Consider the following 27179-nt stretch of genomic DNA (forward strand, 5'->3'; position numbering starts at 1 on the left):
CTCTCTCTCTCTCTCTCTCTCTCTCTCTCTCTCTCTCTCTCTCTCTCTCTCTCTCTCTCTCTCATGTATCTATCTATCTATCTATAGTGGGTATAAAAAAGAATCCCCCCCCCCTTAAAAATCATCACATTTTGTTGCTCCGCAGCCTGAAATGAAGACACTGTTTTTGTTTTATCCAGCTGTATTTACTAGTGCAACGTATAACATCCAAGTGAAAGATATAACACCAACATGTCAGAATCAAAAAAGGAAACACTGAGTTGGAAAAAGGATCACCCCCCGACCACCTTAAACACACATTGAAAAGCCACATGGAAAAAGGTGTTATGGTCAGATAAGACTAAAATTTAATTATTTGGCCTCAACACCAAACTATATGTCTGGCGGAAATCCAATAAAGCTCACCATCCAAATACCAACCATTCCTAGAGTAAAGCATGGAGGTGGTAATATCCTGTTATGGGGGTGTTTCTCTGCAGCAGGGACTGGAGCACTTGTCAGGATAAAAGGAAAAATATATGAGGCAAGATACCATCAAATTCTTGAAGAAAATCTGTCTCTGTCAGAAAGTTGTCAGCGGGAAGAAGGTTTACCTTCCAACATGACAATGACCCAAAGCACACGGCAAAAATGACCACAAAGTGGTTGGAGGAGAAAAAGGCGATTGTGCTTGCATGGCCTAGTCAGAGCCCAGACTTAAACCCCATTGAAAATCTGTGGAATGACTTGAAGACTGCATTCCACAAATTGTCACCATAAAATTTAACTGAACTTGAGCAGTTCAGCCAAGAAGAGTGGACAAATATTACAAAGTCTAGATGTGCAAAGTTAGTAGAGACATATCCCAACAGACTAAAGGCTGTAATTAAAGCAAAAGGTGGTTCAACAAAATACTGACACAAGGGGGTGATCCTTTTTCCAATTCAGTGATCCTGTTTTAGAATGTTTTTTATTTTTTCTGACTTGTTGGTGTTATATTTTTTTACTTGTTGTTATCAGTTGCACTGAATAAATACAGCTGGATAAAACAAAAACTGTCTGTCTTCATTTCAGGCTGCAAAGCAACAAAATGTTATTATTTTAAAGGGGGTGATTATTTTCTATACCCACTGTATGTATCTATCTATAGTGCTATACTATATCTATCTTTCTAATAAATGTATTTATCTTTCTATACATGTTTGTATCTATCTAATCTTATCTTATCTTATCTTATCTTATCTACCTAATACATATAATTATCTACCTAATCTATCTACCTTATTTATCTATATATATAGCTTGATACTATATCTATCTTGCTAATACATTTATTTATCTACTTAATCTATCTATCTATCTATCTATCTAATCGCATCTATCTATGTCTACTATATCTATCTACCTAACGCATATATTTATCTATCAGATCGATCTACTTTATCTATCTATCTATCTATCTATCTATCTATCTATCTATCTATCTATCTATCTAATCTTGATCTATCTATCTTATCTATCTATCTTATCTACCTATCTTATCTATCTATCTTATCTACCTATCTTATCTATCTATCTATCTATCTATCTATCTATCTATCTATCTATCTATCTATCTATCTATCAATATATTTAAAAAGGCATCCAGAATTCTAGTTTTGAATAGATTTTGGGGGGTGAAGTCACCCGATATCATTGTTTTCCTCTTGGAGACTGGCTGGGTAGAATTACAAATCCTTGGGCAGGTAAACTAGCTTGCTCAATTGTATTTCAACTTGAAATTCAGCTGTCTGTCTGGAGCTTAACTTAAAAACAAAACCTTAAGCTCCCCAGCTGTGGACCGGATAGGACAGACTTACCGCCAGTCTGCCAGCTGCTGGGTGCCCGTCATGCTGTCTGGGATGACCGCGGCATGCTGGACAGACGTGTGGGCTGCAACTCCTGCCAACTGCTGCCAGGCTGGTGGAAGGAGGATTTGCTGAGTCCCGCTTGGCCAAGCCTGCTGCAAAGAGAAGGAAAAAAAAAAAGTTAATTCAGCAAAACCAGAAAAAATATAATATTGTAAGCATATCAATATAGAATTTTCAGATTTGAGCAGATCCGCTCCATAATCATAATACTCTTCTTGACAATGCATTCCTCAATTTACCCTTCAGAAAGACAGTGCCATCTTTGTTCAGGCATCATCCAGAGTCACCATCTACTTTCCGGACTAAGATGCCGGCTCAGAGATGACACAATCATGTAAATCCTGATGCCTGTGTGGCTCTTGGTTGTGTTCACAAATGTCTGACACAAATAAGCCCTGCTGCACCCTCTCGTTTTGCGACTTGAATGAGAGAATGCTTCCTCCTGCCTGCAACTGCAGAAGACTAATTACATCATCTCAGCTCAGACAATGTCACTGACCAGAGGTCAAATATGTTTCTTTTTTTTAAATGGTCTGGCTTTTTAACAAACAACAAAAGGTAAAGCTTTTTTGGAAAAAGTATTCTGTTGCTGTATATTGTGATATGTCAGGGAGTTATACATGTAGACCTGTACAGTTACTGACAGGTCCGCTTCAAACGTATTCCTCCCCATCATACACTACACTTGCTAACTTCTCATTATCCCAGATCTTTTTAATTTTGGTCTTTGCTTGAATTGCTGAATATATCCTATTTGTCTGTTGTATATATGTTTTCATTCTTGAACTGCTCTCAGTCGCTGGCCTTGGCGTGCATTTACTGTTTTGTAAGTTTGCTTTTATTCAATAAAAAATATTGTCCCCTCTATGTCAAGGAGACTCCTATAAGTATTGTTGATTTTATATTTTCTGGATTGTATTGTGGTTGGTGGTATGATAGTACCATCTATGTATGAAATTTTGTATGTAAAAAAGTTTTCTAATAAACTTATCTTGAATATAAAAATACTGTGAAAGAATTGCTGAATATAATACAATTTCTAAAGGCATTTTCTGTGTATTTAGGTTGCAAATTATTACAGAGTAGGACTAGAAAAATAGAACAGAAATTGTACTATTTTTCCTAAATAGCAAAGAAAACATTATAATATGCGCACAGACTGGTATCAGTGGCAGTGCACTGGACTTTTAAGTGTGGGCTTTAAAGTTCTCATGGTGCTTTTCAGAGTGCCCACTAGGTGGAGCCACTTGGATAACCAGGAGCTGAAGTGTCACTACCTTTCAGACACTGCAGGCTCCCATCTTACTTGCTTATTACTATTGAGCACTAGACAATATAACACCCTTTCAGCTCCAGCACCCAGGAAGCATTCTGCAAATGTGAAAAATGCACACCAAATTTTGCCTTCTGAATAAGTGGCGTCTTAAAGAGAACTGGTTACATAATAACAAACCTTTGGAGTACACAGGACATAAAAAAAGCTGTCTGTGATTCTCCTTAACGGGGAACTGCAGTCTGCTCACATAAATTGTAATAAAAACACCTTTGCCATTCTGAAGCTTCCCTCCAACCACTTTGCATATTATTTTATATATACTGTAATTCTGTACTTCCTAAATATGCTGCAGAAATCTCCCTCCACTAAGTCTGGCTGCATCCATTTTAACTGTGGCAAGCTGAAGCTGCTGCCTGTTCACTTCTTGGATTTACACAGACACACACCTCCAGCTCTTATTGGCCCTCTTATGACTCATCCCCCCTCCCTTCCTGGAAAACTCTCACAATAGTGAGAGAGAGAGCTGTGCATGATGTCATAAGCCTAGGCTTTTTACCAGACAAGAAACAGGAAGTGGGCTGTATAAGGTATTTACTGGCAGAAAAAAATGTTTTACTATCCAAAGTTAAAACAACAAGGTCAGAAGATTTAATAGATGGAAAGTTGAAGTTCCGCTTTAAAGAATAAGCATAAGTTTAATAAACCCTTATCAAGAAAATCAAGCAAGTAGGCAAGCATACCCTTTAAAACCTTTCCCACCTGTCTTGCTGTCCTTGCAGAATTACACTGCATTCATCAAAGATTCTGACAGTTCAGATTTTCTGGTAAAGCTTTTTACAGACACTTTCTTTTGTGTATATGAAAGTTATATCAAGAAAAGTATTACTGGGATGACTTCAGATATGTCTGACCTCCAAGCTGGCTGACAGGGATCAGCAGGGGCTATGCAGACCTCAACATTTTTTATACCTCAGTATATTTGTTTATAAAAACTTTCTTTTCATTTCTTTTTTTACATTATTTTGGTCACTTTACAGAATGCAGGTGCTATGTAGAATTATAGGGCTGTTGGTATTGAATCAGCCAGGTGTGTAACAGCTAAATGTAACAGTCAGGGCTAATTCACACCAGTGTTACAACTGTTCACCTTTATTTAATGAACTTTATTGAAATGTCACAAAGACATTACATTAAGTTCAACTGCCAGGTCACGTGGTGCAAGGTGGTGCATTGCCTCACACTGCACTGTCCTGGAAAAAAATATTGCACACAGTACTTTTTTTTAGTGCACACCTCCTGCACACCACCACAACACAGTGGTGTGAACCGGGCACACAGGAGACAAGGCATTTGCCTTGTTTTGTGGTGAAGCTGCTCTGGAATAGCCACTCAATGCAGTCCCACCGCATCTGGTGTGAATATACGAGTAAGCCCCCGTTCACGCCGGTGCGATTTGACAGTTCCAAATCGCATGACAAGTCACAGCCCATTGTTGGCAATGGAACCGTTCAAATCGCCAAGACTCATGTTGCAGTGACTTTGAAAAAGGTTCCTGCACTACTTTTTGCCGATTTCATTGTGACTTGCATAGACTTCTGTTAAATGAAGTGGCAATGAAATCGGAGGTGCAAATTGCACTGATCCACGGCTTTGAAAGAGCACTGAAGTAGCACAATTTCAAAGCCACACCAGTGTGAACCCAGGCTAAATTGTATTTTTATCACAAATGCACAATTATTTTTTAATTTGGGATTATTTAATAATTGCACTAACCCATATCAACCAATGATAATTGTCTTGCATGTAAGAATGTGAAAACCTATTGGCTGGATTACTGTCCTTTGCCCCTCATGCACAATTATTATTTAATTTGGGATTATTCAATAACTGCTCTAACCCATATTAATCAATAACATAGGTGTGCGCAGCCTATTGCATTAGGGTGTGCACCCCAAAGCTCAAACACACATGCGCGTGTATGTATGCATGTATGCATGTGTATATGTATATTACACACACACGCACACTCTTATGGCAGAGCCGATGCAGTGAAAGAGAGGTATGGTAGCACTTTATTAATGGCAGAACTGGTCAGAGGGAGATATTTCCCATCTCCTCGCCGGCACACAGAGTGATAATGCTAATGCACTTGGGGTGATTAGGGTGTGCCCAGGCACACCTGGCACACCCCCTGCGCACGCCTATGATCAATAATAATCATCATGCATGGCAGAATGCAAAATCTTATTGGTTGGATTACTGTCCTTTGCCCCTCATGCACAATTATTATTTAATTTGGGATTATTCTCAATAACTGCTCTAACCCAGATCAACCAATGATAATCATCTTGCATGACAGAATGTGAAATCTTATTGGTTGGATTACTATCCTTTGCCCCTCATAAAGGCTCTATGTAATGACATACTAAATGTAGGTAAATCAACAGCCCATACCTGTGCCAGGAGTCCTGACTGGATCTGTAGGGCTTGGGCCCCAGCGGTCTGCGTCACGAGGGGCACAGTGTTATCCATGCGCACGGAGTAGCCACCATGTTTGGAAGGAGAGGTCTGCAGTCCTGGTCAAACAAAAAAAATGATTAGTACATCCCACAGAGGAATTTATCCCTTAATGAGGTCATGTGTGCAGTCAGAGACCTTGCCATTAATCTATTTATATAGTTTATTTAATTTCCAAAGCATTAACCTAATTTATCGTGCCTAATAAAGAACACAGAACTGGTTATATCTGATCCACACAAACAAAGGGAGCATATAAAAACTTCATACAGATGTTCCTGGCAGGAACTGCACCCAGAACCCCAGTACTGCCAGTCACAGCACTAACCACCAAACCATCATACGACCCTGGGAGGATAAGAGACCTCTTTAAACCTTGGTGGCATATAGGGTCCATAGGCCCTCTCATCCCCTTTAAGCCTGGCACTAATGGAATCCTCACCTTGGAAGGCTGGTGGGCAGACAATCAGAGCCTGCTGAAAGGGGTCAGGACGGGCACAGATCTGTGTAGTTCCAGTTTGCAGGGGCATGCTCCTCTGGGCAACGGCTGCCATGGATGCAGCAGAGGGCTGATGGAAGACAACAGCTGGTTAGAGCCCTATTATGAGTAAGTAGGGTAAGAGTAGTCATAAGTGTCAGAAGACAGGGCTCACCTGGCTGTGCACAGTGTTCAGGTGGTTGTTGAAGGTCATAGTGAGGTTAGTGGAAGTGCTGGGGGCCACATGCGTGATGAAGGGTGTTTTGCTGTGGTTCACAGTGTCATACATGTTCACTCGCCTCTTACAGATCTCCATGTTCTGGAAACAAGACTTTACACTGCGGAGACATAAGGGAAGGGCAGGAGCAGGGGCAAGACAGAGAAAGAAAGCGGGGAAAATGGGATGGGGAGAGCAGGAGATCCCCAGTCACAGGTGGGAGAATGAGTGGTGGAGTGGAAAAAGAAAGAAAATAGAGAAAGATGCAAAATTACTGAATGTACATATAACCACATGAGGAAGAAAGCTGCAGAAGGCACTCTGCCCAAGAACACGACTAGAAAATATCTGATTCTAGAGCCTATCTAATAAAGCTGTGTAATATAGACTATGCTCTATGAATATAAAAGAGCTCTAGCATTAAAGTATATTCAATATATATCATTACAATCTGAGCTTAACTATTAAAGCTTGTGTAATAATATAGAATATCATTTTACAACATAAAACGCTCTAGCAGTAAAGTCTATTTAACATGTCAGTACAGTCCGAGTTCTCTATCACAGTTTATGTGCTAATTCAACAAATTCCCTGAGATCACAACAGAGCTCTAGCATTAAAGCCTATATACTATAACAAAACATATATCATGATAGTCTGAGCCTATCAGAATATAGAAGCCTACAGAACATCCTCTAGAAACACAACAGAGTTCTAGCATTAAACGGTTTTAAATATTACTACTGTTACTGAATATATCATTACAATCTGACCCTATCTAGTGTAAGAGCCTATCTGTTAAGACCTACTAACAGATAAGATATAACCCATCTATAATATTATTTTTTAGACATTCAGGAGTTGATTTACTTAAACTGGAGAGTGCAAAATGTGGTGCAGCTCTGCATGGAAATCAATCAGCTTCAAACTTCAGCTTTTTTAATTAAGCTTTGACAAAAAATATCTGGAAGCCGATTGGTTTCTATGCAGAGCTGCACCACATTTTGCACTCTCCAGTTTTAGTAAATCTTCCCCCTCAGTGTCTGCCATCTAGCTCTATCAAACTACGAGGAAGTCTATAGGGGTCCCAAGACCTCAACAGACATGCCTAGCTAGTGGATCTAGGATTAAAGGATAAGTTCACATTTTCATGTTCCACCTGTTTTTAGGTGGTTCCACTCCTGTAGTGATCCCTGATCCCCCCTCCGTGTGACAGGGGGCTGAGAATCCTGTTCCCACACCCGCTATCACTGTTTGAAAAGAGCATGGCCGCATGGGGCTCCGCCAAGAGTTCTGTGAATGAACTACAACTACCTTTGCGGCTGTTAGCTTGTAGTTTTAAGGAACTACCAGGGTGCTGGTGAGTGCTGTAGGTAGTTCATTGATTCTTCCTGTTGTTGTGTAACTGCCTGCCCGTACAATGTATAAGCAGAAAGCTGACATTCACAGTATTCAGGAGCCCTACATTTCACCTGCTATCTGCTGATCGTGGGTGCAATGCTTTCCAGGCTCCTATACAGAAAAAAATAGTACATGCACATTTTGTTACCTGTAAAAAAATGTGCATTTATTATTTTTTTAAAAGGTGAACTTTTCCTTTAAAAACCTTTCCTTCAAGGTAAGGCAATGTCTTATGTGTCACTAGGAACAGGAAGATGTGTTCTTGTGAGACGAATTGTGCATAGATTATGTGTTTAGCAGGAAATTAAAAGACTGTGGGGTTGATTTACTAAAGGCCAATAGACTGTGCACCTTGGAAAGTGCAATTGCACTCTGCAAGTGCAGTTGCTCCAGAGCTTAGTAAATGAGGTAAAGCTTCACTTTGCAAAGAATACCCAATCACATGCAAGGAAAATTTAAAAAAAACAGCATTTTTGCTTGCACATGATTGGTTGATGAAAGTCAGCAGAGCTTCTGCTCATTTACTAAACTCTGGAGCAACTGCTCTTGCCGTGTGCAACTGCACTTTCCAAAGTGCACAGTCTTTTTGCCTTTAGTAAATCAACCCCTGTGTGTCACAGAGCCTATACACTATTAAAGGATAGGTTCACCTTTTGGAACATGTTACATGTTCCACCTGTGTTTAGGGTGGAACATTTAACATGTTCCAACAGCTGCAGCCTCTCCCCCCTCCCCAGTGACAGCGGATGGGCATCTTCTCTAAGTACCCTCTGTCACTAATTGAAAAAACGTGGCTTTGCGGGGCTCTGCCCGCCTGGCTACGACATTCATTCATACTCCTCTGTGAATGTGAGAACTACAAGTACAGACATCCTTTGAGGCTGTCGGCTTGTAGTTTCAATGAACTACCATGGCGCTGATGAGTACTGTGGTAGTTCATTCATTATCATTATTATTATTATACACGATTTATATAGCGCCAACAGTTTACGAAGCGCTTTAATTCATTCTTCCTGTCAGTGTGCATATGTCTGCCCATATGAGGTACAAGCAGACAGATACACTGACAAGTCTGTAGGAGTCCTAAAGGGAACACGAGATCTGCTGATCGCGGGTGCAATGCTCTCCAAGCTCCAAGTAAAAAAAAAATAATAATTGCATATTTTTTGCCTCCAAAAACATGTGCATTTATTATTTTTTTTAAAAAAGTGAACTTATCCTTTAAAGTTTAGCTGTGCATTAGAGTCTAAGCACTTAAAATTATAATTTTTTTAATTTTGCTTGCTTTTTTAGTGGACATTTCAGAATTTTTAAAACTACTGCACAAGTTCAGATCCTATTGAGCTAGCTGACAGGCAAGCTAAGCCAGATGATTCCTTGTAAACTACAAAGTATCACCCGTCTCCACCCCCAGCCCTCTCACACTCATGCCTATGCCCCTAAAACAGACACCAGCAAGAGGCCGTACTGAGAGCTGTGCGGAAAGTCCAGGAGATGGGTCATGGTGACAAAGGGATGGTTGAGGGTCTCGATGGGGGTTATTCTCTTATCCGCATCGATGGTCAGCATCTTCTTCAGCAGGTCAATGAACTCTCGTCTGTCTGCCTTCTCTACGAGCATGTCACTGCCTTCCAGATCTGAGGTCATGTTCACCTGTAGAATGTATAGACAATGGTCTGTTATAAAACAACTCAAGACATCTTTGGATAAAAGTGAGGAGTGTTCAAGCTTTGTAAGATTCTTATTGGTACAGAGTGTAGAAAAGGTGAGTATGCCATAGATCTAATGTCAGTCCAACCCATTTTGGGGGGCTTAAAGCTCCCCCTTCTCTATGGCTTAGATATTGGAAGCAAATGAAGAAAATTCAGGACAACAAAAAAAGGATAAGAATAGTGCTAATTGGCTGCCTGACTGGTGACCAAAATTAGCACTAGTTTTATCCTTTTATTTTGTAATTTGTTACCCAACATTCTGATGAAGGGGAAGTTTTGAGCTCCCAGAACACATTGACCTTCTCCTCTGACCTCTTGTCTTGTGCAAAAAATCATACTGGACTCACATTAGATCTTTGGCTTTCTCATCCTTCCAACAATCTTTAGACTACTCTGGGGACCCCAAGCAAACACTAGTTATAGAGCTGCCTCCAAAATTTGTATGTTGAAGCCCTATCTTACACACCTTTGGGTCCACGGCTCTACCAACATGAATATTTTGGAAGGTCCTTATTGCTGTCTTTGCCCCCTTTGGAGAGATTTTCCCCTTCCTTCTTTTGCTAATGACTACACAGTAAGTGAAAGGAAATCTCCTTAACCTCCCTGGCGGTATGATTATTTCGGATTTTAGGTGCTGAAAGCGGTACAATTATTTTGCATGGAAATTTGGCGTTTTATATTGTAGGTCTGTAATTCTTAACAATAACACACTTAAATCTGTCCAAACAAGAGTCTAGTAGATATCCCGGGTATGATAAAGTTTGAAACACAAAAACATAAATTATAATATAATAAATAAAAATAAATAATTAAAAAAATAAAAATAAATAAAAAATAAAATACATTTCCCCACAATTCACTATCGCTCAATTCTGCAAGTGTTCTAATTTACTATCGCTGTTTTCTAGCTGATCTAAAGCCACTTTTGACATAAAGGGACACTTTTTGGTTGCTATGGACAATCTCCAGTTTCCAGGCAGAAAGAACAGTATATATCATATAAAACTGCATGCAGGGCATTGGACAAAGCACTGGGGACAAAAGGGATGTGAAATATTTCATACAGTACTGTAATCTGTAAGATTACAGTACTGTATGTGTTATGTTTTTACAATTTTTTTGAATTTGCTGCCAGGCTCCGCCCCCGTGCGTCGCCCCGCTCGCAGGGAACGGAGCCTGGCACGGAGAGGCTTCGGAGGAGACAGAGCCCGCAGACACAGCGGTGGACATCGCAGGATCCCGGGGACAAGGTAAGTAAAACCACACCAGGATCCTGCGATGTAATCCCGAGTGTGGCTCGGGGTTACCGCTAATGGTCCTAAATTTTAACCCCGAGCCACACTCGGGAAAACCGCCAGGGAGGCTACGGGGTACACAGGCAGCAATAAAACGCTGACAGCAGTTCTAACCCTTCCTCACGCTGTGCAAAACTAAAGACAAAGGGATTTGGCATAAATGGAAGCCACACACTGGTTGGCTAAAACTGCCACAAAAAAGGCCATCCTAAAAACCATAATTGCAAGGCTAAGAGACAAAATACTGATAAGTGGCAATATGATGATGTCATCCTTTAGGGACAATGTAGTGGTGACTACCAGTGGAATGATCATTCAAAGGCAACAGAGTGACACTGAAAGTTATTAGTGTAAGGAGTTCACATGCATTATGACTTATGCATAAACTTACACAGCCCGATTACCCCGTGCTTGTCCTTACCTGCGCCATGTCATCCAGGCAGTTAAAGATGTACTTTCTGGCTTCTTTGGATTTAATGCCGGTCTCTGATTCATGATCCTCTGGGGTCTAACACAAAGCAAAAAGCAAAACAATAAAACATGGACCCTGCCAAGCATTCTGGATTAAATATCTTAATATTTAGAGTACATGTCTTTTTTTTAAACCTGACTAATTATGTAATCATTTGTTCTGACTAGTTACACTAAAGTAGATCACAACATATATCAGCCTTACTTTTGTTCTGCTCTAAATTTTAAAATCGAAATCCAAAAAGGATTGGTTGTCATGTACAACTGTTCTAGATTCTGTATGCTCCAGTTTTAGTAAATTCCCCTCAATTGGGAGAATGAAAAAAATGGCATAGGCTTAATTAATTTGTTCATAAACGACCTGGAGGATGGGGTAAACAGTTCAATCTCTGTATTTGTGGACGATACTAAGCTAAGCAGAGCAATAACTTCTCCACAGGATGTGGAAACCTTGCAAAAAGATCTGAACAAATTAATGGGATGGGCAACTACATGGCAAATGAGGTTCAATGTAGAAAAATGTAAAATAATGCATTTGGGTGGCAAAAATATGAATGCAATCTATACACTGGGGGGAGAACCTCTGAGGGAATCTAGGATGGAAAAGGACCTGGGGGTCCTAGTAGATGATAGGCTCAGCAATGACATGCAATGCCAAGCTGCTGCTAACAAAGCAAACAGAATATTAGCATGCTTTAAAAATGGGATCAACTCCAGAGATAAAACGATATTTCTTCCACTCTGCAAGACTCTGGTCCGGCCGCACCTAGAGTATGCTGTCCAGTTCTGGGCACCAGTCCTCAGGAAGGATGTACTGGAAATGGAGCGAGTACAAAGAAGGGCAACAAAGCTAATAAAGGCTCTGGAGGATCTTAGTTATGAGGAAAGGTTGCAAGCACTGAACTTATTCTCTCTGGAGAAGAGACGCTTGAGAGGGGATATGATTTCAATATACAAATACCATACTGGTGACCCCACAAAAGGGATAAAACTTTTTCGCAGAAGGGAGTTTAACAAGACTCATGGCCACTCATTAAAATTAGAAGAAAAGAGGTTTAACCTTAAACTACGTAGAGGGTTCTTTACTGTAAGAGCGGCAAGGATGTGGAATTCCCTTCCACAGGCGCTGGTCTCAGCGGGGAGCATCGATAGTTTCAAGAAACCTTTTAGATAATCACCTGAATGACCGCAACATACAGGGATATACAAGGTAATACTGACATATAATCACACACATAGGTTGGACTTGATGGACTTGTGTCTTTTTTCAACCTCACCTACTATGTAACTATGAATGCACCACTCTTCTAATCAGAGAAAGTGGAGCAGATGCTGCTGCTATTTAATAAAAGGGACGCAAGCCCTGCTCCCTGTCCTTTGCTGCAAGATCCAGGTCCCTATGCCCACCCTCCCACTCAGTTGAATGCAGAAGGGAAGAGGAGGATTGTTAACCCTGTGGGCTCTGCTCAGTGTAATCACCGCAGACAGTTCACTTACCATATGCCAGGTCCAATCTGGTGGGGATCTGCAGCAGTTTTCTTTATTAAAAAAATGCTACAATCCCTGAGCCAGAGAAGAGCACACCTAGTGCCAGTTTCTGTTTCTGGCATGGGTGGCACATAGTGGCATCAAATAGGTCTATTTGCTTAGTTAATGTTGGGCAGGAACCTTTGTTAAATCCCTGCAATGTATTTTAATTCCTAGAAACATAACAGACAAAATGTCTGTCTTTGCTGAGATAGGTCCTCTTTAAAGATTAAGAGATTAAATAAATTGACAACACTAATCTGCATTTAAATGTCATCTTGTTCTCACCTTTAGTCTCCACAGAGGATAAGGCGAGTCACCATCACGATTGAAGAACCTCGTGGTCTTGGTTCCAGAACTAAGGAGATATTCAGCGGGAAGTCCTTGGGTTTGTGAGATGTATCGGATCTGTGAGAGGACACACAATTTCACAATGGCAGAAAATCATTATAATACAAATCCACTGACTGCCAATAGTGGCCAGGCCAATCTATATGGCCTGCATCAACTATAATAAGAGTTTAATCATACTTCTCAAACTTCTAAAATGGGAAACAGAGATACTTTTCAGCACTAAGGGCTGCCTGTCCTTTGCATACAGGCTTCGTATTAAAAAGTGTCCCTCTTTGTCATCTTAGAAAGTTGGGAGGTATGTACAGTCACCTGCTGCCTCTTAACTATGTAGGCTAAATATCGATTGAGCCTGCTGGAGGGGCAGCAAGCATTGCAAGTTTTGACAGGTACACGTATAACGGTAACCGGTATCCCGAAATTTATGAAGTCTGGTACAATAAATTTTAGGCTGCTTTCACACTGATGCATTTTTGCTGTGTTTTTACCATGCTAAAAATGCAGCAAAAATGTAAACACTTTAAATCCTAGGGGACCCTTCACACCACTGCACTGCAGGAGCAGTGCATTTTGAAAATTCCTGTATGCTCCAATTTTGGTGCGGTTTTGGTGCAAGCCCCCATGGAAATGAATAGTAAATGCATTAAAAACACGGCAAAACGCAGCTGCATGGCGTTTTTGGTGTGTTTTTTGAGTGACATGTCTACGTTTCACAGGTGCATGCTGGGTAGTAGGCAACCAGGAAATGCACCAGAAATGCATCAAAAACACACATGGGTTTTTGATGCATTTTTTCAACAGAGCAGTCTGAAAGAAGCCTTAGTGCAATAATTAAATGGTCAGTAAAGTGAAACAATATGCTGGTTTATGGAATTATCAGTGAGTAATGTTTCCATATGTATACATAGACAGTTTGGGAGCTAAATGAGATGAGTAATTTCCCACTAACTGCCTGTCTGGTGACATTCATGGACACTGCAGGAAGCCCCTGGTAAGCCTCCTTTAGTCTAAGATGGCTGATAACTTCATTGCAAATGTAAATACAATGTGACGTAGCTCTGATTTTGCACAGATACAGGAAGTATTACGTTTACGTGTTTACATTTAATTATTATTGCTTTTCATTAGGATAAGATGTACCACACATTTACTGGACTCAATCTAAATCTTTTTTTGTTGTTTACGAACAGTGTGGGAAGGGTTATATTGCCTATCAGATTTTTGCTGCTGCCTATGTCCCCATCTGGCAGATTTCCATACAACATATTAGTGTAAATCTCTCCAAAATAAGTGTCAATCCCACCACTGACCGATGTCACTTGAAATAGTGCCCCCATTGGAAGATTCCTCTTCTACTGCTATTGCAGTACCCTGTCAAATTTTGGATTCTCCCTCACTTTTTCTCCCAGGAATAATAGTGAGAATGATGCGCTAACAGAGTGCTGGGCACTTTTTCGGGTACAGTGCATCCAGAAAGTATTTACAGCGTTCCACTTTTTCCACATTATAAGTTACAGCCTTATTTCAAAATTTATTAAATTCATTATTTTCCTCAAAATTCTACAAACAATACACCATAATGACAATGTTAAAGAAGTTTGTTTGAAATCTTTGCAAATTTATTAAAAATAAAAAAACAAAAAAAATCACATTTGCATAAGTATTCACAGCCTTTGCTTAATACTTTGTTGAAGCACCTTTGGCACCATTTACAGCCTCGAGTCTTTTTGAGTATGATGCTACAAGCTTGGCACACCTATTTTTGGGTAGTTTCTCCCATTCTTCTTTGCAGGACCTCTCAAGCTCCATCAGGTTGGATGGGGAGCATCGGTGCACAGGCATTTTCAGATCTCTCCAGAGATGCTCAATCGGGTTCAAGTCTGGGCTCTGGCTGGGCCACTCAAGGACATTCACAGAATTGTCCCGTAGCCACTCGTTTGAAATCTTGGCTGTGCGCTTAGGAACGTTGTCCTTTTGGAAGATGAACCTTCGGCCCAGTCTGAGTTCCAGATCTCTCTAGAGCAGGTTTCCATCAAGGATGTCTCTGTACATTGATGCATTCATCTTTCCCTCGATCCTGACTAGTCTCCCACTTCCTGCCACTGAAAAACATCCCCACAGCAAGATGCTGCCACCACCATGCTTCACTGTAGGGATGGTATTGGCCAGGTGATGAGCGGTGCCTGGTTTCCTCCAGAAATTACTCTTGCGATTCAGGCCAAAGAGTTTAATCTTTGTTTCATCAGACCAGAGAATTTTGTTTCTCATGGTCAGAGTATTTCAGGTGCCTTTTGGCAAACTCCAGGTGGGCTGTTATGTGCCTTTTAATGAGGAGTGGCTTCCATCTGGCCACTCTACCATACAGGCCTGATTGGTGGAGTGCTGCAGAGATGGTTGTTCTTCTGGAAGGTTCTCCGCTCTCCACAGAGAAATGCTGGAGTTCTGTCAGAGTAACCATCAGCTTCCTGGTCACCTCCCTGACTAAGGCCCTTCTCCCCCGATTGCTCAGTTTGACTGGGTGGTCCGCTCTACGAAGAGTCCTGGTGGTTCCGAACTTTTTCCACTGTGCTCATTGGGACCTTCAATGCTGCAGAAATTTTTACGTACTATACTCCAGATCTGTGCCTCGATACAATCCTGTCTCGGAGGTCTACAGACAATTCCATGGTTCGTGGCTTGGTTTGTGCTCTGACATGCACTGTTAACTATGGGACCTTATATAGATAGGTGTGTGCCTTTCCAAATCATGTCCAATCAACTGAATTTACCACAGGTGGGCCAATCAAGTTTCAGAAACATCTCAAGGATGATCAGTGGAAACAGGATGCACCTGAGCTCAATTTTGAGTGGCAAAGGCTGTGAATACTTATCGTTTTCATTTTTTATTTTTAATAATATTGCAAAGATTTCAAACAAACTTCTTTCACATTGTCATTATGGGGTATTGTTTGTGGAATTATGAGGAAAATAATGAATTAAATTTTTTTTAAAAATATTTTTATTTATTTCAGGTACTTATATAGCGCTGTCACTTTACATATACAGTGTACATTCACATCAGTCTCTGCCCTCAAGGAGCTTGCAACCTAAGGTTGCTAACTTACATACTAGGGCTAATTTAGACAGGATACAATTAACCTACCAGCATGTCTTTGGAGTGTTGGAGGAAACCGGAGTACCCGGAGGAAACCCACACAGGCACAGGGAGAACATGCAAACTCCAGGCAGATGGTGTTGTGGTTGGGATTTGAACCAGTGACCCTTTTTGCTGCTAGGTGAAAGTGCTATCCACTACACCACTGTGCTGTAACATAACAAAATGTGGAAAAATGTGGTGAGGGCAGCTCTCTGTATAACAGGTGAACCCAACATCGGTCACTGTACTGCTGATGGAAAAAAGATGGGCAGGATAGGAGTGTGCCAACTAGGATTAACAGATCTAATTGTTTTTATTTGCCAAAATGAGAGTCACAGGAGTAGCCAATGCGTTTTGGGGGCTCACCAGTCCCCGGCCTGGCTGTCTGGGTGCTGGTCTGTCTGTGTGACCAGCACCCTGAATGAGCCTTCCTACATATGTTATTGGATTCTTTTTCTTCCTCTGGGTACTCCGGTTTCCTCCCACACTCCAAAGACATGCTGGTAGGTTAATTGGCTCCTGTATAATTAACCGTAGTATGTGAGTTAGGGACCTTGGATTGTAAGCTCCTTAGGCACCCTGGCGGTATGATTATGTCAGATTTTTTTTGCCTCAAAGCGGTATTGTTTTGCATAGAAATTTGGCGTTTTATATTGTAGGCCTGTAATTCTTAGTAATAACACACTTAAATCTGTCTAAACAAGAGCCTAGTAGATATCCCAGGTATGATGAAGCTTGAAATGTGAAATCATAAATTATATTATAATAAATAATTATAAATATTTATCAAAAATAATAACATCATAATAATAATAAAATTAATTTCCCCACGATTCACTATCACTCAATTCTGCAAGTGTTCTAATTTACTGTCGCTGTTTTCTAGCTGGTCTAAAACCACTTTTGACATAAAGGGACACTTTTTGGTTGCTATGGACAATCTCCAGTTTCCAGGCAGAAAGAACAGTATATATAATATAAAACTGCATGCAGGGCACTGGACAAAGCACTGGGGACAAAAGGGATGTGAAATGATTTCATACAGTAATGTAATCTGTAAGATTAGAGTGTACTGTATATATTATGAATTTTGAACTTTTTGAATTTGCCGTCGCTCGCAGGGAACGGAGCCCGGCACACAGAGGCATCGGGCAGGAATAATAGTGAAGATAGATCTCTCCAATGGAGACACAGGCAGCAAACAAAACCTGACAGAGGTTTTAACTTCTCCATACTCTTAAAAAAACAGGGAGCGCGGTGTTTGGTGGCCCTGAAATGGAAAAGGAGGGAACCCCCCTCATTGTTTGAACTGCACTCCAGGATCAGAGATGTTAAAAGGATGGAGTACCTGACAGCTTCTCTAAATAATACTCTCGATATACACAATCGAGTGTGGGAGCCGTGGGTTATGCTGGAGACCCCTACAACCTGATATCCTGATGAACCTTGATCTCGAGGGGGTTGCTTGTGGTTGGTGTTCCTGGGTGGTGCAGAGCTCCTAGAGTGGGTGGTTGTCCTCTCCTATCCCTTCTCCCCCATTACTCTCTATCTGGTCATCACCACTTTCTCTCGCTTTTCTGATTCTCCCTAACCTTCTCATTATGCTCTCCTTCTCCTCCATATGTCCACATGCACTTCTGCAGGTTAGACTGTTGTGCTACAGAAATTCTGAATCCTACTCAATCAATCTGATGATACCACATACTGTCTCTGGATGTATGATTTGCATGTCTTAACCGAGTTTTATCACTGGCCATAATGTATGTTGATAACTTGCCAGATATATGCTTTCTACAACAATGCGTGTTTTCTTATATTTTCTGTTGGAAATTTCTAAAAATCAATAAAAAATTGTTAGAAAAAAATTGTCAAAAAAAAAAAGAACAGGGAAATAAATTTGACTTTACTTTAATCATCGGGACATTTCCTGAGCCCTGCACTTACCTGGTCATACTCAGAGGCTCCAGGATACAGAGGCCACCCCAGGAACAGCTCCGCAATGACACAACCCAGAGACCACATGTCGATGGCTTCGCAAAATGGCAACCCAAGTATGATCTCTGGAGCCCTGCAAAACAAAGAGATAACAAAGTTAAGGAATAATGGACGAGAGAGGGAGAGAGAAATGGAGTAAGAACAGTTTGGTCTGCATATAGCACCAAAAAAAAAACACTACCCTGTACCTACACTCTGTTCCTCAAGCCAACTGGTCTGTTGGCTTGCTATAGCCCCTGCACGGGCATTTCTGATGTCACATAATTGTTTTGAAAAAAAATCTGCATATTTTGTATTTGATCCATCTAAACAGGAAGATAAGCAACCGGTCACTCTGCGATTTGCTGCACGATAAACCCTCTCTTCTCATGACAGGGGTAGTGGTGAGCTGCCAATGTGCCCTTGTAGATTTAAAGTGTTTGTTACCCTAAAAAAAAAAAAAAATGGATCCTGTTCCCTTAAAGCATGTTATACAGCACAGTGCTTGTGCTGTGTAACTTGGCACCCTGTATCACCTGAAATACCTAGATAATCCTGCCTGATTCTGCCCTCCCCTCTGTAAACTGACCATGGTTTATCATGGCTGCTGAGCCCTGATACTATGGTCAGTTTACGTGCCTCCGTCATCTACAGCTCTCCTGTCCCCCTCTGTCCTTCTCTCCCCCCTCCCTCCCTGTCTGTCAGCTTGTGACAGTGCCTGCCCCCTTCCCTCATGCTGCTGAAATAACATTTAATGTGTCATATAATCATGTGTGTTTCATTATGCTATGTGCCCCTGTCTCTGTGTTTTATTAAAAAAAAATGCCGTCTATACCTGATTTCAGAGTGCCGCTCAGTGCTCACGTGACCGGCCGCCTCTCTCCTCCTTTCCTGTCAGTGGGGGAATCTCAGCCCCTCCCACTCTAGCTGTCAGACCGAGAGGGGAGAGAGATGGCCGGTCACGTGAGCGCCGCTCTGGAATCGGGTATAGAAGGCATTTTTTTTATAAAACACAGAGACTGGGGCACAAAGCATAACAAAACACACAGGATTATATAAAGACGTCACATTGGCTTAACAACCACTTTAAGATATGTGAAAGATGGACAACAATTGCAGCAGATTTATTTTACAAGAATTTGCAATTAACTATAGAGCTACAAATGGCGGCATGACCTGAATTGTTCCTGACTGATGCAACAACAAAGCAGCTTGTCAATCTAGAGCTTGTCCAGAGGTGTATGTGCAGTATTGTTCTTGAAAGTCCTTATTTATCGAGAGAATTGCATATCATTGTATAGTTTATAGTAGTTTATCACATTCAACTTGACTTGTTCTGTAATATCATCAGCACAGTCATAAAATGTATATACTGTAATATTGTACAGTATATAACTGCCGTGTAAGTGGAACTGAAGTGCACCTGTTCTCCATTGTAAACTATTAAAGTGGAACTAAACCCATGGATTTAATGGTTTCCCAAAATAGTTACATTCAAGGCATGCCGTGAATGATAACCGTCACAGTCGCTTATTTTCTCAATGGAATTGTCAAACCATCAAATGGCTGGTGTCGTAATTGATCACACGTGCAGCACCATGACAACTGCAGATCAAACAGAGGCTAAGATGACAGCTTCCCTGGCTGTAAAGGATAGGAGGGTGTAGTTCTGCTTTAAGAGAACCAGGACTTGAGCTCAATAAGGGCAAAGTAACTGATCTGCTTTAGAGCAGGAAGGGTAAAAATGCACATACCTATATTCCAGATGCTACTCCACCACCCCACTGAAGCTCCATCCATGGGACAGCGACTCACCTCTTAGGCGCTGAGCTTTTTATTGTGAAGGTGTGGAAAAGTCACCAGCATTAGCAGGCAAACAGGGCACTAGACAGGCAGTGGGTAGAAGCTGAGTATTTGCCATATTTTGGTAAGGTACAGGTTTGCTTTACAGGTAAAGGTTCTGCTTAGGAGAAAGCACCAAAGGATGCCTAGCAGAAAAGATTCTCTGTTGCCCAGGGCTGTACTGGGACAAAAAATAGGCATTTTAGACTGAGCAGCCCATTTTTTTTTGTAAACCAAATTACAAGAATAACAAGAAGAAGAATAAAGACAGTATCTGGCTACATCCATAGTGTATCCTAAGCAAGTTGCGTATCCTACACAGATTGTGCAGCCTGATCTTTATTCCTCCTTCGACAGGTGGTCTAGGCCAGTGGTCATCAACCCTGTCCTCAGGGCCCACTAACAGGCCAGGTTTTATGTATTACCTTGGGGAGATGCAGACTAGAATACTGCAATCACTGAGCAGCAAATGATATCACCTGTCATGTATTTCAGTTATCTTGCAAACCTGGCCTGTTAGTGGGCCCTGAGGACAGGGTTGATGACCACTGGTCTAGGCTACCAGCCTACTGTCTCTCCCTGAACGCTGACATCCTCTATTGAGCGCCAGCATCTCTATTGAGCGCCATGAAAGGTGACACACTGCAGTGGGAGGATTACTTGAGCAGAGTTCGTTCCTGCCCATGTCGCGGTCCCTCCCTGGAGGCCCGCACCGACCCAATATGGAAGTAGAAAGCCGAATCTGGGTACAAACATTGTGTAATAGAATTTGTTTTCTATCTGTTCCACGGTGAGGCAGAAGAGAGGACCGTTCGAGAGGACTCAGAGAGTCCTGCTCTGTCTGTGTCACTACCTAGAGGCCCACATAGCTTGCAAAAGACAGAGACCCGCGGGTGAGAGCCAGGTACATGATATAAGCGATAAATTCGCATATGTTATGTCACCCTCTGGAGCTCTCTGTCACATTACTCAGCTCTTGTTAGGAAATGCAGCCCGGCAGCCATGGCCCACCGGGGAAAATGCCCTGTGTGCCCTATGGCTAAGTCACTGGTGCCTGACTTCAAGGCTAAGCTCCACTAACTGCTATCGTCCAATACAATGACAGCACCTTATTGGTCTCTGATGCAGCCTCATTATATGGTGGAATTTAAAAAGGAACACAGGTCCTCTTTGATGCACAGCTCAGCTATAAGGAAAATGCTCTCCCTGCCAAAAATACAATGTTTTTGTTTGTTTTGGCTCTGCACCAACAGCACAGTCACAGCCCCATTCCAGGGCGATTTCTCTTCTGTTCTGCCAGCGCGATGCAGTGCCGCACGGCCGCTGCAGTGTTAACAGAGCTGAGAAAATTATTTTTTTTAGTCTTTTCCATGTGGGAACTTTTCCTGACCCTGTCTGTAACCGCAAAACCAGCACAGAGTAAAGGAGGAGGAGGGAGGGAATGAGGGAGGGGGCATCTAAGGGGGAACACGACTTTGTCACAGTGAGGCGATTGCTTTCTTAATGGGGGCAAAAACACTTCCGCTATACAAATCCCCCCTCCCCTGGGAGTACAATAGGGGGGCAACATAGAATCCAATGAAAAAACGCAAATCTACCAAACATTATATACGGTATGTATGCCAAGTAGAACCGATCCTGGAATTTGAATGACGTTAGATTTGGACCAAATATGATGAATTTAGATGTCCCAAGCTAAATCTAAATTTCAGTGTTATTTTTGACACTTTAGATTGCCAATAGGTTTCTGTGAGCCAAAGAATGATCCAAAGGCTGTTTATGCTTTATATGTGATTCTGCTGTTCCCTAAGTACCCCTAGCTTTGACCACCAGTCCCACCAGGTCCCCCCTTCTATCACTCATAGAATGTTTAAAGTACTGTAAATGGCTCGGGGTGTTTTTTTGGCCATCCGGCTGCCAGGAGCTTCCCAAACCATTCTGCACAATGTTGAATCATTTGCAGCTCTGTAATGCACACTTTTTTGGGGTCTGGTTTGAAATTCCATTGACATCAAAGGGTCTTTTGGTTCAAGAATTCCAAATTTTGGGGGTTCATTAACTTTTAAAAGTGTGTCTGAACTACAGTGTGGCAGAACTTTTCAGAAGTTAGCTTCTCTTTAATTGCAAACGATGACTAGTGAAACCTGGGGCCTAATAGATTAAAATGTAATACACTGCAGCTTAGATGTGGTGGCTGCATTCATTTTATTTCTGATTTTTGTTTCCTTTATTGGTACCTGGTGATCTTTTGAATAACACACTTCTAGTCCCTGGAAGACAACGCTCAGTCATGTACTATATCTATGGATATCGATGGCTGTCACCCATGCTGGACTTTGAACATGCCTTCTCTTTCTCTCAATTATTTGAGGAATGGGGAGATAAGTAGTTTACAGAAGGAAGATAACATTGTTTGTGCTTTCAGTTTATCTCACAATTAAGCCTGGTACAAACGATCAGTTTTTCTTCGTTCAACCCAGCGGGCTGAACAAATTAAAAACTGAAAGCGCTCGGGAGAAGATTCTGTACTAACTACACGATGTTAGTACAGCGATCTCCCTGCTGAGCTATTGTATTCTGACAGGGAGACGTGCCCCCCCCCCCCCCCCCCCCCGCCATCAGAACAAACCATTGGCTGATCTTATTCGGTCATGCCCCTTCAACAGAAGCCGGATTTTCGAATGGCTTCTGTTGGACCGGCTGCCATACACACATGGCCAGAATGTCAGCTGGTTCCTATTGAGCCACCAGATACCACTCGATATTCGGCCCGTGTATGGCCCTTAAGTGACATGACTGCTGGGTTTTTTGCAAGATCAACAGGTTGCTGAAAAATGTTTTGGCCTGAAAAATGAAAACAAATGAAGGCACCGCATCTAAGGACTAGTAGTCTACATTTTTGTTTTAGGGTTTAGATATCCAATAACAGGCCAGTTGTTCATATGTGCATTCATTATATAGTGAAAATCTGTAACCTCTTAACTGTATGAAGTTACCTGTTATGATATTATCTGGTATATGAATAACTTTTTCTTTATCTCACATATATTTCTCTATATTTTTTCTCCACATTTACATACAGGCCAAGTTGTCCAACAAAAGTGACAGTCACAGAGACTGGTATAAACCATTCAACACTGCCAGGGCTGCTTACAGCAATCTGCTTTTATCCCTATGGTTTGCACCCAACAGAAATAAACCTGTCACTATAACTGCTTTGATAGGGTTAGCCAAAGTTTGCCTTTAATTTGTCTTTCACTTAAAAGTAGAAGTATAGGAATAACTTTGGATAGAGTAAGGGGGGGGGGGGGGGTTATAACCCCTGTCAGTTTATTTTTGCCATCTGTGTGGCACTTCCTGTCCCATAGCCAAAACAGGAAGTGGGAGAAAATCCCTACAAACTAAGGGAATCCATTGGGGTCCTCCAAGGTCTCCTTATTGGAAGATTCCCCCTCTATTATTGTTCTGGGGACAAGCCAAAATTTGGGATTTTCTTTTACTTTCACTTTTCATGATAATGGAGAGGGGGAATCACCCTAACGGGAGCCGAGGTAGCAATAAAAACTAAACAGGTGCTCTAATCCATCACCACTCTATCCAAAACTAAAAAAAATAAATAAATAAATAAAAAATCATATGTCCATCTAAGACAAGGGAGGATGCTCCTGTGCAATCTCACAGCAGAGTGAATAGCTTTGGCACCCTGTAAAAGGCAGTGGACAAATAACGACTCTACTAGCAGGATCAACAGGGAATAAAACTGGTTCTTGGTGACTCATAGTACCACTTAACAAAAATGGCAGTTGCTATTCTGAGTGCTTCTGACAGTTCATGGCAGTTGATATTTAAACGCTTCCATTGTCCTTCCACAGCCAAACTGGGTCTGCTAGCCCAAGCAGAAAGTTCCAACCCTGCTGAAGAAGACATTGACATTGCCCATCAGTAACATCTGACCAAAAGCCACAGCTAACTTGTAAGCTGCATTTAAAATGATTCAGAGTATCTATCTGTAGCCATAGATGTAATTGGTGTTTGTGTCCATATCCCCCTATATATTTACTGAGTATGGCTAGGACAATTTCTTTCCTGGCCTCAAATCAGGTTATGAGGAGCCCTGATAGGGTCTCAGTCAATCCATCAGCACCTATATGATTGCTTTACTAATGTACCTCAACCATAAAAAATATCATTCCAGTTTTGGAGGACAGAGGAAAGTCACCGACATGACTTTCATACAAGAAGATAAAGCTGCTGATCTACAAAATCAACACCTCTGCCTTTTTCTCATGCATGGAGCTTATGCTATGTAAGCACTATGGTCTAATATAAGTGCATTTACAATACAATATGCGGAGGGAAATGCACTTAAACTGGTTCTAAAGCTAAAATGTTTATTTGCCTTAATGCATTCCCTGCATTAGGGAAAAAATGATTTACAACTTGCTATATTCCCCCATCTTCCTAACCACTTACCTGAGTCCTCAATTAAGCCAGTGCTGTGTCCGACTGCTTCTCTTCTCTTCCCTCTCCCCCTACTCACAAGGCCTGAGGCAGCCATTGGCTCTTGCTGCTGTCAACCAAATGCTGAAGAGGGAGTTGGGGTGTAGGGCCAAGCCATGCTGTGTTTGTCTATGGACACACATATCCTGGCTCAGGATCCAGCCTGCTAGTGTGCCACCACAGCAAGCAGATTGCTATGGGTCAGACACAGAAAAGGAGTTACAGAGAACCCCACAAGAGGAGGTTTGGGGCCACTCTGCGCAATACCACTGTACAGAGCAGATAAGTATAATGCCGCGTACACACTTTACGGACTTTACGGCAGACTCGGTCCGGCGTACCAGATTTCGTCTGACAATTCGATCGTGTGTGGGCTCCATCGGACTTGGTTTTCTCAAAAGTTGGACGGACTTAGATTTGAAACATGTTTCAAATCTATCCGACGGACTCGAGTCCGGTCGAAAAGTCCGCTCGTCTGTATGCTAGTTCGATGGACAAAAACCCACGCTAGGGCAGCTATTGGCTACTGGCTATGAACTTCCTTATTTAAGTCCGGTCGTATGTCATCACATACGAATTCGTCGGACTTTGGTTGATTGTGTGTAGGCAAGTCCGTTCATTCAAAAAGTCAGTCGAAAAGTCCGCCAGGCAAAGTCTGCCGTAAAGTCCGCTCGTGTGTACGCGGCATAAGATGTTTATTTTTTTTAATTAAAAAAAAAATTGCCTTTAGAAATGCTTTAAAGTTGATTTTTGTAACGTCATTCCTGACATGTTACAATATGCAATCACAGCATCATTTTTCAAAGAAGCCTCACCTTTAACCATTAAAGGGGTTCTAAAGGCAGAGGTTTTTTTTTTTTTTTATTTTTTTTTTTTTACCTTAATGCATTCTAAGGTAAAACAAACCTTCTGGGTGTAGCTTCCCCCCAGCCCCCCCATCTCGATCCAGCAATGTGCATGAGAGCAGTGGCTCTCCCAGGTCAGTCTCTTCTCATTGGTCTAAACAGCAGTGGGAGCCATTGGCTCCTGCTGCTGTCATTCACAGCCAGTGAGCCAATAATGAGAGAGCAGGGGGGACGAGTGAAGCAGGAGTGCCCCCATAGCAAGAGGCTTGCTATAGGGGAACTCAGCAGGGGGAAGGAGCCAGGACTGCCAGCGGGGGACCCAAAAAGAAGGGGATCAAGGCTGCTCTGTGCAAAACCAGACCAGCTAATTATAACATGTTTGGTATTTTTTTTTTTTTATTCCAACCATTAGAATTACTATAAAAACCCAGCCTTAAGCTCCAGTCAGTGACTTTGCCTAGGCTGAGTGGATGTCATCAGTCTGCTGCAGGGAGGGGGAGGCTTTTTCTCAATCCCCTCTCCACCACTGATCAGACTGCAACATTGTAGTTTTGTAGCAAGTCAAAAGGTGAGAGGCTGCAGCAGGGGCTGATCTGTGTATTACATTTGTGAACAGGCTTTACATGATTTTGTCATCTCTGAGCCAGTATCTCAGTCCAGGAAACTGATAATGCCTGAACAAAGATGGCGTCATCATTAGAAGTAGAAAAGCATATGAAGGCATTGACAGGGGGAGTATTGTGATCTCTGTGAGAGGTAATACATACCTGGAAATGTTACGATGACACATTATTGAGCTTACTGCACTTAACATAAATAATATATCTGATGACAAGTCCACTTTCATGTTTTTTGCTTAGAGTGTACAAAGTTTCCTTTTAAAACAAAAAAAGTATAATCAATTTTTTGTTTTCTTTTTGTCTGTATTTTTTTTCTTCTGACCAGCAGGGGGTGCAGACCATTCCGCACAGCGTTGCAGAGACTTAGGAGGGAAAAAAAAAAATCCCAGTTTTAGCAGACAGTCGTGATCAGGGTGCAGAAACAGGGAGATGACAATGAGAGACGGAGGGAAAAGGAGGAGAAGATTTGTGCAGGCAGGAGGGGGGGGAGGAGGAGGACGCAGCGCGGCAGAGCGAGAACCGACAGAATCAAGACTCTTATTAACCTAATTAAGCTCCACACTAGTCTCTGCAGACATGGCGGTGTGCATCGCACTGGCACGTAACGGGTTACGCCAAATTTATCAGACAGAAAATAAAAAGGAATTGATCTGTTTTAACCCCCTCCCCCCCCCCAAAAAAAATTAACAAACTTCAAATTCTATAAGTTTATCTAAGGCGTTGTTGCTTTTTATCCTTCATTATTTAAAAAAAAGTCCTCATAATTTAAAGCATTCATATTGTCATGTTCATATGTTTAAAGAGGAACTGCAGTCTGCTCACATAATTTGTAATAAAAACATCTTTACCATCCTGAAGCTTCCCTCCAACCACTTTGCATAATATTTTATATATACTGTGATTCTGTACTTGCCAAATATGCTGCAGAAATTTCCCACCACTGAGTCTGGCTGCAATCATTTTAACTGTGGGCAGCTGAATCTGCTGCCTGTACATTCCTGGATTTACACAGACACACAGAGACACGCCTCCAGCTCTGCAGCTCTCATTGACCCTCTTATGACTACCCCCCCCTTCTTAGCAAACTCTCACAAGAGTGAGAGAGAGCTGTGCATGATGTCATAAGCC

At 41.7% G+C, this 27179-nt stretch overlaps 1 protein-coding gene across 3 annotated transcripts in view; it reads right to left on the reverse strand.

Annotated features, from left to right (window-relative positions):
* Positions 1–27179, reverse strand: part of HIPK2 (homeodomain interacting protein kinase 2) — a 107520-nt gene that overhangs the window by 29818 nt on the left and 50523 nt on the right. For 2 of the 3 annotated variants that reach the window (XM_073621482.1, XM_073621480.1), the window contains exons 3-10: positions 18215–18338; positions 13072–13191; positions 11207–11293; positions 9247–9431; positions 6336–6498; positions 6125–6251; positions 5620–5741; positions 1839–1981 (exon numbers count right to left, since the gene is read on the reverse strand). In XM_073621482.1, coding sequence (XP_073477583.1) covers positions 1839–1981; positions 5620–5741; positions 6125–6251; positions 6336–6498; positions 9247–9431; positions 11207–11293; positions 13072–13191; positions 18215–18338 — 1071 coding nt within the window. The remainder of the gene's footprint in view (positions 1–1838; positions 1982–5619; positions 5742–6124; positions 6252–6335; positions 6499–9246; positions 9432–11206; positions 11294–13071; positions 13192–18214; positions 18339–27179) is intronic. The other variant, XM_073621481.1, reaches the window with a different exon arrangement.

This window comes from Aquarana catesbeiana, linkage group LG03 (genome assembly GCF_042186555.1).
Source record: "Aquarana catesbeiana isolate 2022-GZ linkage group LG03, ASM4218655v1, whole genome shotgun sequence".
NCBI classification, from domain to species: domain Eukaryota; kingdom Metazoa; phylum Chordata; class Amphibia; order Anura; family Ranidae; genus Aquarana; species Aquarana catesbeiana.